Source organism: Leucoraja erinacea, chromosome 7, assembly GCF_028641065.1.
Source record: "Leucoraja erinacea ecotype New England chromosome 7, Leri_hhj_1, whole genome shotgun sequence".
NCBI lineage: Eukaryota > Metazoa > Chordata > Chondrichthyes > Rajiformes > Rajidae > Leucoraja > Leucoraja erinaceus.
The window spans coordinates 27886627-27905600 of NC_073383.1; the positions used below are offsets into that span (position 1 = coordinate 27886627).

An 18974-nucleotide genomic window follows, 5' to 3' on the forward strand; every position below is an offset into this window, starting at 1 on the left:
TGTTGCCGCAGAAACCCCTGTCCGTACCTCTCACAATGGAGTCTCCCACTACAATGGCGTTACCTGCCTTAGGCCTTTTTGGTTTTGGCTCAACAGCCCTATTCGCATCGCAAGCCAGTCCGCCGCTCAGTGTAAACACGTCTTCTGTCCCGACAGCTTCTAAGCGGGTGAACCTGTTCACAAGAGGTACAACACCCGGGGACGTTTGCATTCCATGCTTCCCTCCCTTTCTCACTGTCTCCCACCTTCTCTCTTCCAGTACCTTAGGTGTAACAATCTTACTGTAGGACTTGTCGAGCTGGAACATACATAGCTTTGAAGCTCTATGAAGCCCCATATACTGATGGCTTCATGGAGTCTTACAGCGCAGAAACCTATTTCTCCTGGTTCTTGATTCCCCTATTCTGGGTAAAAGACTCGGTGCATTCACCATGTCGATTCTCCTAATGATTTTATACATCTCTATAAGATCACCCGTCAGCCTCCTGCACTCTGGATAGAGTGGATGTGGAGAGGATGTTTCCACTGTTGGGAAAGTCCAGGACAAGAGGCCATAGCCTCAGAATAAAAATCTTACCATTAGAAAGGGGATGAAGAGGAATTTATTTCATTGGTGAATGGTGAATCTGTGGAATTCATTGCCACAGATGGCTGTGGAGGCTAGGTTATTGGGTATTTTTAAGGCAGAGGTTGAGAGATTCTCGATCAGTAAGCCTGTCAGGAGTTATGTGGAAAAGGCAGGAGAATGGGGTTGAAAGGGAAAGAAAGTTCAGCCATGATTGGAAGGCGGAGTAGAATTGATGGGCCAAATGGCCTAATTTTACCCCCATTAACGTGCACTTATGAACTCCCTCTATCCAGAGCAGCATTTTGATTTGACATGACCTTGATTTAGATTTTAGAATTATTTTACATAATCTGTTTCTGCAAATTAATTTCTTTTTGGCCATATTGTGTACACCGGTTTGCAAGTTTCCCTTGCAATCACGATTACTTGTTTGCAGAATCAATGTTTGATTTACTGATAAAGATTGGAAGTGCAGAGCTCCTGCGAGTTAAAAACTATTTCTGAACTGTAATGTGCCAACATTGTAGATTCCTTTGATCACACCAAATGTAATTTGAATCCCTCAGTGTGTTTGTGGGTTTAGATAATGGGAATGCCACTATAATGGCATAATAGTGGGCACTAAAACAAGGACGGATCATTTAGGCCATGCATTGTGCAATAATAGATCATAAAATAAGAAAGCAGAGGAATTGGCCTTGTAGCCCACTATGTCCATGATGAACATGATGCCAAATTAAATCCTTCAGCCTGCACGTGAACCATATCCCTCCATTCCCTGCATATGCACGTGCCTATCTACAGTGCCCTCCATAATATTTGGGACAAAGACCCATCATTTGTTTATTTGCCCCTGTACTCCACAATTTGAGATTTGTAATAGAAAAAAAATCACATGTGGTTAAAATGCACATTGTCAGATTTAATAAAGGCCATTTTTATACATTTTGGTTTCACCATATAGAAATTACAGCAGTGTTTATACATAATCCCCCCATTTCAGGGCACCATGATGTTTGGGACACAGCAATGTCATGTTTGGTATTTTGTTGCATATCCTTTGCATGCAATTTAGCCATTTAGCCATTTAGAACGGAGATGAAGAAACACTTTTTCACACAGAGAGTTGTGAGTTCTCTGCCTCAGAGGGCAGTGGAGGCCGGTTCTCTGGATACTTTCAAGGGAGAGCGAGATAGGGCTCTTAAAGATTGCGGAGTCAGGGGATATGGGGAGAAGGCAGGAATGGGGTACTGATTGGGGATGATCAGCCATGATCACATTGAAGGCGGACTGGCTTGAAGGGCCGAATGGCCTACTCCTGCATTTATTGTCTATTGCCTATTGATTGCTTGAAGTCTGCGATTCATGGACATCACCAGTTGCTGGGTGTCTTCTCTGGTGATGCTCTGCCAGGCCTGTATTGCAGCCATCTTTAGCTATGCTTGTTTTGGGGGCTAGACCCCTTCAGTTTTCTCTTCAGCATATAAAAGGCATGCTCAATTGGGTTCAGATCGTGTGATTGACTTGGCCACTCAAGAATTGACCATTTGTCAGCTTTGAAAAACTCCTTTGTTGCTTTAGCAGTATGTTTGGGATCATTGTCTTGCAGTTGAATGAACCGCCGGCCAATGTGTTTTGAGGCATTTGTTTGAACTTGAGCAGATAGGATTTGTCTATACACTTCAGAATTCATTATGCTACTACCATCAGCAGTTGTATCATCAATGAAGATAAGTGAGCCAGTACCTTCAGCAGCCATACATGCCCAGGCCATAACACCCCCACCACCGTGTTTCACATGTGAGGTGGTATGCTTTGGATCTTGGGCAGTTCCTTCTCTCCTCCATACTTCGCTCTTGCCATCATTCTGATATAAGTTAATCTTTGTCTCATCTGTGCACAAACTGTAACCCAGCTATCTTATTTTTGCGGCTAACCAGTGGTTTACATCGTGCAGTATAGCCTCAGTATTTCTGTTTATGAAATCTTCTGCGGACAGTGGTCATTGACAAATCCACACCTAAAGAGTGTTTCTGATCTGTCGGACAAGTGTTTGGGGATTTTTCTTTATTATTCTTCTGTTATCAGCTGTGGAGGTCTTCCTTGGCCTGCCAGTCCCTTTGCGATTAGTAAGCTCACCAGTGCTAAGGGGGCAATTAAATACACCTGAGCAATTACAAACGCCTGTGAAGCCATGTGTCCTAAATACCATGGTGCCCTGAAATGGGAGACTATGTATAAACACTGCTCTAATTTCTACATGGTGAAACCAAAATGTGTAAAAATACCCTTTAATAAAAATAATCTGCCAATGTGCACTTTAACCACATGTGATTTTTTTCTATCACAAATCTCAAATTATGGAGTACAGAAGTTCCCTCTTAAACACATAATTGATGGGTCTTTCTCCCAACCATTATGGAGGGCACTGTAAAAGCTTCTTAAATGCCACTATCTTATCTCCCTCCACTGACATCCCTGGGCTGTATGTTCCAGGCACCCACCATTCTCTCTGTGTAAAAGAAAACACATGTACATCTCCTATGAACTTTGCCCCTCTCACCTGATAGATATTCCCTCTGGTATTTGATATTTCCACCTTGGGGAAAGAAAGTTCTACTGTTTACCAAATCTATGCTTCATAATTTTGCAAACTTTTATCAGGTCTCCCCTCATTCTCCAATGCTTGTGAGAAAACATGCAAACTTGTCTGAACTCTGGATAGACTCAAAATGCTGGAGTAACTCAGCGGGTCAGGCAGCACCTCTGAAGAAAAGGAGTAGGTGATGTTTTGGGTCGAGACTCTTCCACCTCTCCTTATTGCTAATAGACTCCAATCTGGCAACATCCTAGCGTACCTCTTCTGCACCTTCTCCAAAGCCTCGACATACTTCCTGTAGTAAGACATACAGAACCACACAAAATACTCCATAATACTCCACAATACACCATTCCTTGACCGATGAATAGGCTTGTCATACGCCTTCTTTACCTGCCTATTCATTTGTGTTGTCACTTTCAGGGAGCTATGGGCATACATCCCAAAATCCCTCTGTGCATCAATGCTCCTAAGGATTCTGCCATTAATTTAGTTTAGTTTAGTTTAGAGATACGGCTTGGAAATAGGTCCTTTGGCCCACCGAGTCCATGCTGACCAGTGATCCCCGCACATTAACTCTATCCTACACACACTAGGGACAGTGTGCAATTTTACTGAAGCCAATTAACCGGCAAACCTGCACGTCTATGGAGCACCCGGACAAAAGCCACACGATCACGGCGAGAATGTACAAACTCCGTACAGACAGTACCAGTAGTCAGGATCGAACCTGGGTCTCTGGTGCTATAAGGCAGCAACTCTACCACTGCACCACTGTGCTGCCAATTGTAGCAGCTAAAGGAAGCATGCAGTTGGAAGCAAACAACAGTGTTGGGCGTTAAATAAAAAAATAATATTATCCAAAGGAACCATAAATATTATTCAAATGGACATGTTTGATAGGCTGAGTTTGCCTCTTAAAATCTTCAGGGTCCATTGGATAAAATTGTCTATTCTGAATAAAATTCTGAATAAACGTACAGACAGTACCCATAGTCAGGATCGAACCCGGGTCTCTGGCCCTGTAAGGCAGCAACACTCCTCTGCACCACCATGCTGCCCTGAGGTTTCTCCAGCGTAAAGAAGACCATATTTTGAACAATGATGTTAACCAAAGGGACCATTTATTCAAAGGGACATGTTTCATACATTGAGTTTGCCTCTTGCATAAAATCTTCATGGATCTTGTGAATAAAATAGTATATTCTGAATAAATTTCTACCGCTGCGCCAACATGCCTTTACTAATTTTGTTAGTCCTTGCTGTCTCCTCCCCTTCCTCAGCCCCCCTGTTGTTCCTCCCTAGCCTTCGCTACTCCTCCTTTTCCCTTTCTTGTCCCCCACCCCCCCCGCCCCCGATCAGTCTGAAGAAGGGTTTCGGCCCGAAACGTTGCCTATTTCCTTCGCTCCATAGATGCTGCTGCACCCGCTGAGTTTCTCCAGCTTTTTTGTGTAACCTGCCTTTACTATAAACTTACTTTAATTTAAATTTACTCTATTCTTTCTTCTTAACTTCCAAAATGTATCCCTCCATAATTCTCTGGATTGATTCCATCTGGCAGATCTACATCCAAATTTCCAGCTGTTAATATCCTGCAAGATCCCTTTTTTCCCTATCTGAACAAGATAGCAGTTCCAATATGGTTAATACAGCAATTTAGATTTGATATGGAGTAGTTAGGTCTTGTCAAAAAATTGAAAGTAATAAATCTGATGACCAGGAAGTGTGCTTGTCTGTTAGTGAGCCTTGCCACACAAACCTTGCCGATGGTAATAACTCATCTCCTTCCAGAAGCATAATTGAAGGATGGACACGAACACTGTGGTCTCTCGTGTATTGTTGACATAACATACAAAATGAAATGAACAATTTTGTTCACGCTGTGCAAAAAATAACAATGAATGAGATTCACTGAGAGGTTCATAATGAAACAGCATTTCTGAATCAACTATGTGATAGTTGCGAAAGCTGTCAGAATGAAAGAATAATAACACAGTCATAAATCAGTGATGTTTTCTTCACGTGAAGCACAATAACTGTCTCTACTCAAATTGAATTGGTGAGTGACAGAATCTGGGAGAGTTTAACTTAGGGATGCAGCACTGATACAGGATCTGAAACTGGAACCAAAACGTTACCTAGCCATCTTCTGAAGACGGATCCAGACCCGAAACGTTACCCATCCTTTTCTCCAGAGATGCTGCCTGACCCACTGAGTTACATCAGCACCATGTGTCTTTCCTTGGCAAACCAGCATCTGCAGTTCCTTGTTACTACGTAGAAAGAGGACCTTTGGCCCGTGGATGGCAGCAGAACAACAGTTTATTAAAATGTCAATATGGCGGCACGATGGCGCAGCGGTTGAGCTGCTGCCTTACAGCGCCAGAGGCCCGGGTTTGATCCTGACTATGGGTGCTGTCTGTACGGAGTTTGCATGTTCTCCCTGTGACCGCGCGGGTTTTCTCCGGTTATTCCGCACTGTGGTTTAAATAATAACCCTGGGGATTTGTGGTGTTCTGTGCATGTAAAAACAATGTACAACATCTTGCAATGTGGATATATCACAATGTGGATATACATATATGGACAGGCAAAGTTTTGAGCCAGGGCACTTCTTCAGTCTGAAGAAAGATCCTGACCCAAGAGTAAACTGTCCATTTCCTTCCACAGATATTGCCTGACTCGCTGAGATTCGCCGGAACTTTGCTCAAGTGTTTGCCCAAGTCCCTAATCCCTCAGTGGTGCTGCTATCTGTAAAATAATAAATTTTAATCGTAAAGAAGTCACAAGATAACAGGACATCTGTTTAGCCTCCATGGGGATTGGCTTGAGCTGTGTTTGTTGGTCTGAGTCTGTTGGATGTGCTTGATTTGTAGCTGTTGTTAGATCATTCTGAAGAAAGAAGAAATGCTGAAGTGTCGGTGTGAAATCTGTTGTGGGTTAATAGTGTAAACAGATAACAACGAGAGAAAACTACATAAAAGATAACATGAATCTTTGTTCGGTGAACAGGGTAGTTTGACTGTCCCCAATGGCTGATGTATTTGACGCTCTTAAATAATGCCATGATTGCCTGGCCTGATTTTTGTGGTGTGTTTTAGTTTTCTTTAACAAACCGCAACATCAGAGCTTTGCCAGAATGATTGTAAAAGCTCCATTGAAGTATGGAGACATCACTTCCACCATTACTTTAACAATGGGACTAACAGAAGGCATATTGGTTGGCATGGACGAATTGGGCTGAGGGGCCTGTTTCTGTTCTGAAGGTTCCATGACTAACTTTATCTAGATCATTAAGGACTTTTAAAGTTTACTAGACCAAGTCCCCTCAAAGCGCGGTTGCGGGGGGGGGTGGCGGCCTACGGCATCACACACACACTAACCACCCCCCTTGATATTATATTAATAGAAACATAGAAATTAGGTGCAGGAGTAGGCCATTCGGCCCTTCGAGCATGCACCGCCATTCAATACATGGCTGATCATCCAACTCAGTATGATACCTTATATTCTCTTATACCCCCTGATCCCCTTAGCCACAACACATCTAACTCCCTCTTAAATATAGCCAATGAACTCAACTACCTCAATGCATATTATTCATTCGCAACGCCATCCGCTGCACTATTCAGAGGGAGAGGGAGGGGGCAGGGAGATAGAGAGAGAGAGAGAGGGGCAGAGACAGAGAGGGCAGAGAAAGAGGGCAGGGACAGAAGGCAGAGACAGAGGGCAGCGGGAAGAAGGCAGAGGCAGCGGGAGAGGGCAAAGGGCAGAGGCAGAGAGCAGCAGCAACCACCCCACCATGCGCCGACACGAGGACCCTGAGCGAGGTGGCGAGCGGGCGGTCGAGCGAGCAGGCGACCGCGAATTGGCCCGCCGCAGTCTTCAGCTATGGTCTTTGGTCTTCAGTCGATGGGCCGACTCACCTCCGGCAGCGTCTTTTGAATAACGGTGGGAGGAGGGAGGGGTGGGGGGGTGACGTCACTCGCAGCGCGAGGAAGAAGGCACGCAGACCCATTGTGATGAAATCAGAGAAAGACAGTCATTTTTTAATTCAAATTTTTTGTCAGATTTTTGAACATTTTCATTAATAACTCAAGAAATAAAGCATAACATTTTCAGATAAGGCGATTTTGGACTGCACGGGAAAAATGTCTACCAGAATAAGTAAAAATGTTACCGTTACCTCATCGTTTTGGTGAAGATGTGATTATACACACACAAATCCACACATATGATGAGAGATTTATGTATAGATATAGTTAAGAATGGAACTCTGCAATAATTGGTGCCAAAAGGACAAGTGTTGGAGTAACTTAGCAGATCAGGCAGCATCCCTGGAGAAGGGACTTGACACGAAATGTCACCTATCCAAGTTCTCCAGAGATGCTGCCTGACCTGCTCAGTTACTCCAGCACTTTGTGCCATTTTGTATATTAACCAGCATCTGCAGTTCTCTCTGTCCACATAATAATTGGTGCTACGGTAATTTTAGGATAAAATATCTGGGTAAATACAATTTTATTTCTAATACATAGAGAAATTGGTTTGGGATCTGGTGAATAATGTGAATCTCTTTAAAATATTCTACTTAAACATTAGATTAAATTGCAATGTGCAAGTCTCATGGAAGCTCTCTATTTCCATCTAGTGAAATCAGGTGGTAATGCAGGTAAAAATTATATTGACGCACACCGCATTTGAACTTCATTGGTTGATATTGGCGTTAACACAAATTATCTAAGAGGCAGTTCTGTTGTGACATAAATTTCTTATGATTTTGCCTTCTCTGCAGCTATCAGTTTTGAAATTGTCAAAGTAAACGGGATGGAAAGTCGAATGCCACTCCAGAAATTAAATGTACACTGTGATAAAAATCGAGAGAGTGCTGCCATGATAAAAGATTTGGTGCCTTTTCCCCTCCAGTGCTTGGGCTTTGTAGAAACTGGCAGATTTTCATTTCCCACATGACTGCCTGTGTGAGGAGTAGAGTGAGCTGTACTTGGTCACTGGATTTATCCCTAGTTATGTAATTTTGTTTCTGGATCATGGATTTTTTTTTTCAAAAATAAACTTTATTCAGAATAAAAAATATATGCAAAACGTATACAAAAACAAAAGCAGCGCAAAACCTCACGACATTCTCAGCACCTGTACTTTAGTAGTTTAGTTTAGAGATACAGCGTGGAAACAGGCCCTTCAGTCCGCGCTGACCAGCGATCACCCTGTACACTAGCACTATCCTACACAATAGGGATGATTTACAATTTACAGAAGCCAATTAACCAACAACCCTGTGCATCTTTGGAATGTGGGAGGAAAATAGAGCACCCGGAGAAAACCCACGCAGTCACAAGGAGAACGTACAAACTCCGTACAGACAGCACCCGTAGTCAGGAGCAAACCTGGGTCTCTGGCACTTTAAGGCAGCAAGCAATTCAACCGCTGCACCACCATGCCACCCTATGGTTTCCCCAGAGTAAAGGAGACCAGTATTTGAACAACAAATGCAGCACATTAGATAGAATGAAACGAACGCGAATTACTGGTACTTACACAAAAATGCTGGAGAAACTCAGCGGGTGCAGCAGCATCTATGGAGCGAAGGAAATAGGCGACGTTTCGGGCCGAAACCCTTCTTCAGACTGATCCAGAACATGAATCACTGTTGCTCCTGGAAGGCCTCTCTCAGTCTGTGGCTGGTGGACAAGGAAGAGAAACCAAGTCAAGTGTTGCATCTCCTGCTTTTAATGTTTTGATACTCTGTACGATGTTTTCTGTCTGAATTCACCAGTCTCCATCTAGACTTGGACCTTGTTTTGTTGATGACACGATGAAGTTGTAGGATGCACATATGAACAGTAATAAGATTAAACCAGTTTGAGTAGATTGATGGAGCGTGTGTCTTTGTAATTTCAGGAGTTGTTAAAGTGGATTACGGAGATGTGTCGGCAAGAAGGCGCCTGAGGGAGAGACTGAAGTGTAAATCTTTCTCCTGGTACTTGGAAAACATTTATCCTGACTCCCAGATCCCAAGGCATTACTATTTACTTGGTGAGGTAGGAGTCTTTAATAATTTCCTTTCTCTTTGCTAGTCAATATTAACCTACTTCGAGTAATAAGTGACCATATTGTAAGAATTAAAATTCAATAAATTTAAAGAATTTGCTAATGCTGCGCTCCAAACTTCACTGGACTTTATGTAGAGAATGGTCCCGACCTACCATCTACCTCATCGGAGACCTTCAGACTGTCTTTAATAGGAGACTACTAGACTTTACCTTGCACTATACATTATTCCTTTTATCATGTATCTGTACAATGTAGACAGCTTGATTGTAATCATGTTTTCATCCAGTGGATAGCAAGCAACAAAAAGCTTTTTACTGGAACTCGATACATGTGACAATAATAAACTAAACTAAACTTGTTTCTCTCCCCCCTCTCTCTTCCCTGTCCCACTTGGAGTCACATCCATTTCTCCCTCTCCCCCTCACCCAGTCTCACTTCCAGCTACATTCCTCCCTCTGCCTTCACAATTCTCACCTCTTCCACCCTTATCTCATACTTCTGGTCTTTTCTTCTCTGGCCTTTGTCCAACCATCGACCTATCAAAGAGAAACCCTCATCTGTATCCACCCATCGCTTGCCAGAATACACACAAAATTGAGTAACCCAGCAGGTCGGGAGGGAGATGCAAGGAACTGCGGATATTGGTTTACAAAGAAAGACACAAAGTGCTTGAGTAACTAAACGGGTCAGGTAGCATCTCTGGATATCATGGATAGATGACGTTTTGGATCGGATCCTTTCTCAGGTTGAAGAAGGGTCCTGACCCAAAATGCCTATCCATTCCCTCCACAGATGCTGCCTGACCTGCTGAGTTCCTCCTTCACTTTGTGTTATCATTTTCACAGATTAAAGACACTGAACATTGATAATCATTGCCATTGCAATAATCTCTGGAGAAAAAGAATAGATGACGTTTCGGGTCGGAATCCAATGCATTTCGTTGTCTCTGTACTGTACACTGACAATGACAATTAAAATTGAATCTGAATCTTCAGATGAAAGTAGCATTCCGACCTGAAAAGTCAAGCATTTTGTGTCTACCGTCGGTATAAACCAGCATCTGTAGTTCCTACTGCACATCATTTGCCAGGCATTGCTCCTTGCTGGTCCTCCTTTTGAGGTTAATGGAGGCCCACGTTAGTCTTGCTAAAACTGGCACAGCATCTTTGGTTAGCCGCCCAAGTTGCTGCTTCCCAACTGATTTCCCTGCACTAAGTTCAGTGTTGAAATGTAACATGCATGGAACTCCTCTCGTTATTGTCTGTTTGAGATTCACAAGAAACTGCAGATGATGCTGTCGCATGGAGTTTGTACGTTCTCCCCAGGACCACGTGGGTTTTCTCTGGGTGCTCCGGTTTCCTCCCACATTCTAAAGACATCCAGGTTTGTAAGTTAATTGGCATCAGTAAGTTGTAAAATATTGTCCCTAGTGTGTAGGATTGTGTTAGTGGAAGCTGTCATCGCTGGTTGGCGAGGGCTCAGTGGGCCGAAGGGCCTGTTTCCACACTGTAACTCTAAAGTCTGAAGTAAAATCTAATCTCTAAAAGGCTGGCTATATGGACAGAGTAATAGCAGATGAAATTTAATATAAAAACATGCAGACTTTTGTGCTAAATCATTTTCGAGCCTAAGTTGTAAATGCTTTCAAACTATTAAGACGGCCGTCTAACACGTAAGAAATTCAGCGCTTGGTAAAAACATATTTGAAGCAGTAAAATGGAGACACAAGACACTGGATGCTGGAATCATGAGTAAAGCACAAAATGCTGGATTAGCCCTGTGGAAATGTAAATAGATTTCCCGCAGGAATTTTAGAAAGGATTTTCAGAATAAAATGTTCAAAACTGTGAGGCATTAAAAAAAAAGACATAAAAGTGGTGGACTAACTCAGTGAGTCGGGCAGCATCTGTGGAGGGAATTAATAGATGGTGTTTCAGGTCCGGACCCTTTCTGAGATCCGAAACGTCACCGATCCATTCTCTTCATAGATGTCCTCTAAGCCTATGAGTTATTCTAGCTCTTTGTGTTACTTATTTCAACCACCACCTGATTTTGGGGGGGAGGTGCTGTTTCTGCCAATCCTACAAGATTCCTCGTATGATGTTGTGGTACAGCCTTAAAACTGCAAGATTTAAAACCTATAAGGGATGTAGGTTATTGTTAAAACTTGATCAATACAGTTCGTAAGTTCACAAGTCACAGGAGCAGAAGTAGGCCATTCGGCCCATCGAATCTACTCCGCCATTCAATCATGGCTGATCTATCTTTCATTCTTAACCCCATTCTCCTGCCTTCTCTCCGTAACCCTTGACACTTACCAATCAAGTATCTGCCAATCTCCGCCTTAAAAATACCCGATGACTAGGCCAGTAGGTCAAAGTAGTAATATATACTTTGATGGAAAAAGTAAGCAGAGATGATGTTGATCAAATAACATGGGGTGTTTATACACAGGATATATGCAGTTGAAAACTGGAGATATGGGGTGGGGGGGGGGGGAATGGTTAGTAAAGCAAATGATATGGTGGGATTCAAAAATAGAGGGAGAGAAAGCAAAAGCAAGGAGGTTATGATGAAACCCTACAATACAATTCTAGCCAGCACGTTTCAGACATATTTAAAGAAAGTACAGCAAATATTTATTGGAATGGTTTTCGAGATGAGAAATTTCAGTTCTAAATTAGATTTGAGAAGATGAAGCTGTTCTCCTTGGAGCAAGGAAGGTTGAGAAGGTTTGAGAGAGATGTATATGATCGTAACTGTTTGCAATAATGTAACATGAGAGAAACTATTCCAATTTTAAAATTTGCACGAAAGATTGCAAAAGATGCAATGTGAGGAACAGCTTTATTACTACAAGTTGTTAGGATCTGGAATTCACTATGTATTGGTGGTGGAAACAGAATCAATCAGTGTCTTCAAAGGTCAGTGGAAAAGGTATTTGAGAAAATATTTCTGGTGCTGTGGGAAAAGAGCCGGGAAATGGGACTGATAGATTGCTGTGCTGGGAGATGTCATGAAGAGTCATGAAGCACGGAAACGAGTCCTCGGGCCCAATTCGTCCATGCCGACCAAGGTGACCCATCTAAGATAGTCCCATTTGCCCACGTTTAGTGAGAGGGGGTGGTTTGGGTGGGAAGGGACGAATTGACCAGGGAGTTACAAAGGGAGCAGTCTCTGCGGAAAGCAGACAGGGGAGGAGATGGGAAGATGTGGCAAGTGGTGGGATCACGTTGGAGGTGGCCAAAATGATGGAGGATTATTTCCCCTTCTCCGGGCACTTTCCCTTGCAACTGCAAGAAATGCTACACTTGTCGCTTTACCTCCCACCTTGACTCCATTCAAGGACCCAAGCAGTCGGTCCAGCAGAGTTTCACTTGCATCTCTAGAAAAAAGGAAAAGGTGACGTTTCGGGTCGAGACCCTTCTTCTGACATAAGAAATAAGAAATTCTTATTGAGTTGCATTTCCATCTACCCGGGCATATAGAAATATGAATTTCTCTTTTAGGAGGTGTGATTTTCCAGTAACTGCAAAATCAATGTATTTCTGCGCTAATACATCATGTCTGGTTTATTTCCAGATTAGGAACGTTGATACTAACCAGTGCCTGGATAATATGGGGCGGAAAGAGAATGAAAAAGTCGGCATCTTCAATTGCCATGGCATGGGGGGAAATCAGGTAAGACGTGACATCCAGGATTTGAGTTTGAGTTTAGTTTATTGTCGCGTGTACCTGAGGTACAGTGAAAAGCTTTTGTTGTGTGCTAACCAGTCAGCAAAAAGACTACATGATTACATTCGATCTGTCCACACTTAACAGATACATGATAAAGAGAATAACGTGAATAACATTAAGTGCAAGATACAGTCTGGTAAAGTCCGATCAAAGATAGTCCCAGGGTCCCAATGAGGAAGATAGCAGTTCAGGACCACTTTCTAGTTTTTGATGGGATTGACATCAGTTTACCTCTTTTATTGCTTTTGTTGCTAACCAATCAGCAGAAAGATTGTACATGAACACAACCACAGTGTACACATACATGATAAAGGGTATAACATTTGTGCAAGGTAAAGGATCAAAGATAGTCCAAGGGTCTCCAATGAGGTAGATGGTAGCTCAGCTCTCTAGTTGGTGACAGGATGGTTCAGTTGCCTGATAACAGCTGGGGATAAAAACTGTCCCTGAATCTGGAGGTGCACGTTTTCACACTTCTGTACCTCTTGTCTGGTTGGACTGGTCCTTGATTATGCTGGTGGCCTTGCTGAGGCAGCATGGTGCAAATGGAGTCGATGAATGGGAGGTTGGCTTGTGTGATGGTCTGGGCTACGTCCACAATTCTCTGCAATTTCTTGCGGTCTTGGATGGAGCTGTTCTCAAACCTATGCACCTCGATAAAAAGCTTTCTGTGGCACATCTGTAGAAGTTGGTGAGAGGTATTGGGGACATGCTGAACTTCCTAACTCTTCTAAGGAAATAGATGCCTAGGTCATCTTTCTTCGCCATTGCTTCAATGAGTAGTGCAGGAATCAATGCAAGGATCAGGATGTGCAGAATCTGTCAAACTTAGCACACTAGCTTAGATGAGGCCTCTTGTATGCATTGGAAAACACAGAAACAAGCCCAGCAGCCCATCTTGTCCACACCAATGAGACCATGCCGTGAAGTCCACAACAATGAAATTAGCTAAAATATATCAACATGGAATGTAAGTAATTAAAGAAACGAAACTAAGATGACTTTTAAAAAATCATACTTTTTGCTTCTTATGTTTTTGCTCTATCTATATTACTAAATCTCTGAACTTGACCGCTTTTAGCCGACTGTGCTGCAATTTCTGAGAGAACGCCGCCACCTACGGCCGTCATTTTTGGCCACCTCGCTCAGAGCCCCTCTCCACCATATGAGTGCGGAGGATTTTTTCCGTCGATGAAAGATGGGAGCGATATTAATGTTTTTACAAAATTCCCCATTCTCTCTGCTGCCCCCGCTGGCGGCAGGGGGAGGGACTATAAAACCAGGAGGTGTCGTGCCTCACTCAGTCTCTGCCAGACCCATGAAGCGAGAGGGTCACGGCTTTCTGAGCTGCGAATAACACTGAACCCATGTCTACTCCACGGTGAGTCCCCTAGATGCGGCTGTGAAGTGGTGCAGCCCTTTTTAAAAAGTTTGTGTTCACAAAATGAATTTTGGTTGTCGGGTGTCTGCAGCCCAATTGTTTGCCTCGCCTTTTTTTTAACAAGTTTGTGTTCACAAAATGAATTTTGGTTGTCGGGTGGCTGCAGCCCAATTGTTTGCCTTGGCTTGGCTTTTAAAATCGTTGCAACAGTTGGATGCCTGCCCAAGCATCCATACGGCCCACAATGTCTATACTAGCCCTCTGGAAACCAGTACCTTTGGCCCACAACACCCATACTAGCGCAACAGACAGCCCCCCCCCCCCACAGTGGTGAGCAGTATTGGAATTGGTGGAGAGGTGGAATATTGCGTTGGTGACCAGCCCTCCCGTGTGATGCTGGGACCCAACGGGTCCCACTTAGTCTAGTAATCATTAAAATTAGTGGAGTCTAAGATTCTGCAGCAGGTAGGTCTGCTGAATCTGTAACTATATTTTAAACTTCTGCATTTCACAGTGTATTGATAAAATTGTGGATGTAGCCCAGACCATCACACCTGCCTCCCTGCCATTGACTCACCCCAGCCACCCTTCTCCTGTCTCCCATCAGGCCACAGGTACAGAAGTGAGAAAAAGCACTCCTCCAGATTCCGGGACAATTTCCTCCCTGCTGTTATCAGGCAACTGAACCTGATAACAACTAGAGAATGGTCTTGACCTCCCATCCATCCCATTAGCGACCTTTACTTAGACTTAGTTCCTCCCACACTGTTGAGTGCATTGGGCAGCAAGCTTTCACCATTCTGTTCGGTTATGTGCGCCATCTTCCACCCTCGTTAGGTTTGTGTCCCGGGCTTCCAAATCCTTCTGGTATGTTTGCCTCCACGTGAGTTTTGGTCGGCCTCATTTCCTTCTTCCGTCAGGTTGCCATGTCATTGCTATCTTAGGTGCTTGTTGTGGTGACATTCTGAGTACATGTCCTGCAAATTTCATCCTGCGTACCACTATCTCCTGGCTGAGAGGCTTTGTTACAGTTTTAAGGTAGATCTCCTCGTTTGTGATGCAGCTAGTCTTCAGGATCTTCCTCAAGCAGCGTTGTTGGAATGCATCCAATTTATTTTTCATCTTCACATTGATTTTCCATGTCTAACTGGCATAGAGGGCTATAGGGAGAACTACGGACTGGAAGAGCTTGACTTTTAGCATCTTGGATATTCCGCCACTAGACTATATTGGCTGCATTCGTCTGAAGACTGATGCAGCTTTACCAATTCGGGAGTTGATGTTGACCTCTACATCTCCATCTACTGTGAACATGCTGCCAAGATAGGTAAATCTTGTGGCGTTTTCCACAGGTTCCCCATTGATTATCAGTTGGCCTACTGGCTGCTGGTCTCCAGTCTGCATGTTCTTAGTCTTCTGGCAGCTGACCTTTAATCCAACCTTTGATGCATTCTGCTCCAGAGCGGTTGTCATCTCTTGAAGGGTGTGTCTCGACTCTGCTAGTAGTACAATGTCATCGACAAAATCTAGGTCTGTGAGGCATCTTCCTGTTCTCCACGGTATTCCAAAGTCAGGTTTGTTCATTGTCTTCTGCATGAAATAGCTGATCGTGACAATAAACAGTAAGGGGGATAGAAGGCAGCCTTGTCTTACCCCTGTGACAATGTCAAAGAATTCTGTGTTTCCTGAATCAATCTTAACGCAGCAACTGGATCCCTCGTAAAGGTATTTGAAGATGTTTATGAAAGCCTCTGGGATGCCATACACTTTAAGAATTCGCCACAGGGTGTCTCTATGTACACTATCGAATGCTTTTTTGAAATCAACAAAGTTTGAACTATCTTTCAACTATCTTTACTGGACTTTATCCTGCACTAAATGTTACACCATTTATCCTGTATCTGTACAGTGTGGACGGCTTGATTGTAATCATGTATAATCTTTTCACTAACAGGATAGTGCACAAAAAAAAATTTCATTGAACACTCCCAACACATACAACTTTGTAGGTTAATTGGCTATTGTAAATTGTCCTTAGAGTGTAGGATAGCGCTAGCGTACAGGGTAATTGATGGTCAGCATGGAATCAGTGGGCAATGGGCCTGTTTCTGCACTGTATTTCTAAAATCTATATCTACCTCAATACATGTGGCAATAATAATAATAAACTAAATCTGGGATATTCTATGGTTTGTCTTTGATAACAGAGAGAGATAAATAGAATTCTGTGGAATGATTGACCTACTGTAGGGTGATCCATTATGCTCCTTAGTTTTCTATTGCATGGTTGTCAGGCAGTCTGATTTCTCAGGACAATTTGGATGTTGCATCTCTCAAGACTGATAAATGTTTGCATTCAGCTGTGGATAGTGCTGCTAAAATTAAGAACAAGGGTGGTGTGAGCTGGAAAATAACCAGATGCTTATCCGTGCTTTATGCTGATAAGGTGCATAGTATTAGACAGTGACACTGCAAACTTCAGTGGCGAGCCTGGAATTTTGCCACATCTAAATACTCTTTCTGGGCTAAGTGGAATGTGCTTGGTAAGAATTGTCAAACTGGTTTGATTACAGATTCTCAAGCATATCATGCATTTGGATGATGGACAATTTGCTGACCAGAACAAAATCACCTCAGGGTTTCTCTTATTTAGGCCTGGATAGAGTGGATGTGGAGGATGTTTGTGCGAGAATCTAGGGCCAGAGGGCACAGCCTGAGAATAAAAGGACGTTACTCTAGAAAGGAGATGAGGAGGAGTTCCTTTGGTGAATCTGTGGAATTCATTGACAGGGGTTACAGGGAGAAGGAAGGGATTATGGGGTGAAGGCAGGAGAATGACGTTGAAAGGGAAAGATAGATCAGAGATGATTGAATGGTGGAATAGACTTGAAGGGCCAAATTACCTAATTCGGCTCCAAGAATTTATGAACATGAACTTATTTGATAAGAAAGTTTTTTTTCTGAGGAGACTTAATTATTTGGTAATATCAGATTTTGATAATCCAGGATTTATTTTAGAGAGAAAAATCTATATATTTTTGCTTAGTTTCACCTTCATCCCCTTCTTAAATGTGTTAAGATTAGTAATATTCTAAAGCATAGCATCAACTGCCGAATCAAGAGCGATTTGGGACATGATAGCGTCCACATCTTCAACGTCCTCACCCATTTGCTTTCATACACCTAGGGCTCTGGGGGGAGGGGAGAAAATAATGGATACAACTCAGCTGTTGTATCCATTATCTTTTTTTCGATATATTTTTTGTTTCCAATTTCTTTCTAGGTTTTTTTTTGCCTTTTCTATCTGATCCAGATTGTTGGATTTCCCCATTTCCTTACGTTTGTGTAATCCATTTATTTTAGCTGGAACCTGCTTTTTACCTAAGTTCTTGACCACAATTGCATTAAAAAAAATATAAATGCAACTTTTACTATGTCCTATAACTTTAAAGTTGTTGATAATTAAATCGTAGAGTTTCTCCACTCCTGTTATTATTGTCACGTGTACTGAGGTGCAATGAAAAGCTTTTGTTTGCGTGCTATCCAGTCAAAGGAACGATTATCATGAATATAATCAAGCCGTCCACAGTGCACAGATAAAGGATAAAGGGGATAATATTTAGTGCACCATGAAGTTCTATTAAGGAAAGTTTAAAGGTCTCCAATGATGTAGATGGGAGGTCAGGATTGCATTCTAGCTGATGAGAGGACCGTTCAGTTGCCCGATGACACCTGGGAAGAAATTGTCTCTGAATCTAACTATTTATTATTTAGTTCATGTTTTTTCAAGGTATGATTAAATGAGTTATGATTAAATTATGATTGAATTAATTGTGATTAAATTAAATACCAGAGTGCATTTGGCTTTGCAAACAAAATTACACCTGATACATATTGTGCTGATAATGGAAACAATATTATTGACAAATAATATTTTGTACATTGATTATTTTTCCTCTTTTCATTTACAGTATATTTAAGCAAAAGTTAATTTCTCAAAATTACTTTTAGAAATTAGAAGCATGATATCCAGTAAGGTAGCATTTCAGATAGCAATAAGAGGACTAATTAATCCTCAACATGGTACCTTGATTGCATCTTTGTAAAAACAATTTGTAATCAGAGTGAGTTTGCATTGAACTAGGCTTATCAGAATACAGCAAGTGTGCTTTCTACTTGCAGATCCTTATTCAACGCAATGCAAGACAATCAAATTTGAATATGAAATCAGTGAATAATGTAGGGCTTGTCTTGTTCTCGTAATTTCAGTTGCATGTAAGGGCATCCCAGTGATCTCTGGTACCAGGTCTATTTGACCTGTTAATGTAAAGTGAAAGGTCTCGACCCAAATCGTCACCCAATCCTTCTCTCCAGAGATGCTGCCTGGCCCGCTGAGTTACTCCAGCTTTTGTGTCTTTCTTCAATATAAAGTTCAAGTTTTGCATGGTAGGTGACAACAGTCCCTGAATTGTAGATGAAGCCAGTTCTTCATGGGCGCATTAAACATATTCCTTTGTGCTGGAGTAACTCAGCGGATCAGGCTGCATCTCGGGAGAAGAGGAATCAGTGATGTTTCTGGTCGAGGCTCTTCTGAGAGTTAGGGGAAAAGGGAAATG

At 42.5% G+C, this 18974-nt stretch overlaps 1 protein-coding gene across 1 annotated transcript in view; it reads left to right on the forward strand.

The window, feature by feature from the left end:
* The window catches only part of galnt13 (UDP-N-acetyl-alpha-D-galactosamine:polypeptide N-acetylgalactosaminyltransferase 13), a 194846-nt gene that overhangs the window by 143635 nt on the left and 32237 nt on the right, over window positions 1–18974 (forward strand). Inside the window, exons 9-10 of the mRNA XM_055638080.1 lie at window positions 9087–9226; window positions 12822–12920. Of these exons, the coding sequence (XP_055494055.1) occupies window positions 9087–9226; window positions 12822–12920 (239 nt within the window). The remainder of the gene's footprint in view (window positions 1–9086; window positions 9227–12821; window positions 12921–18974) is intronic.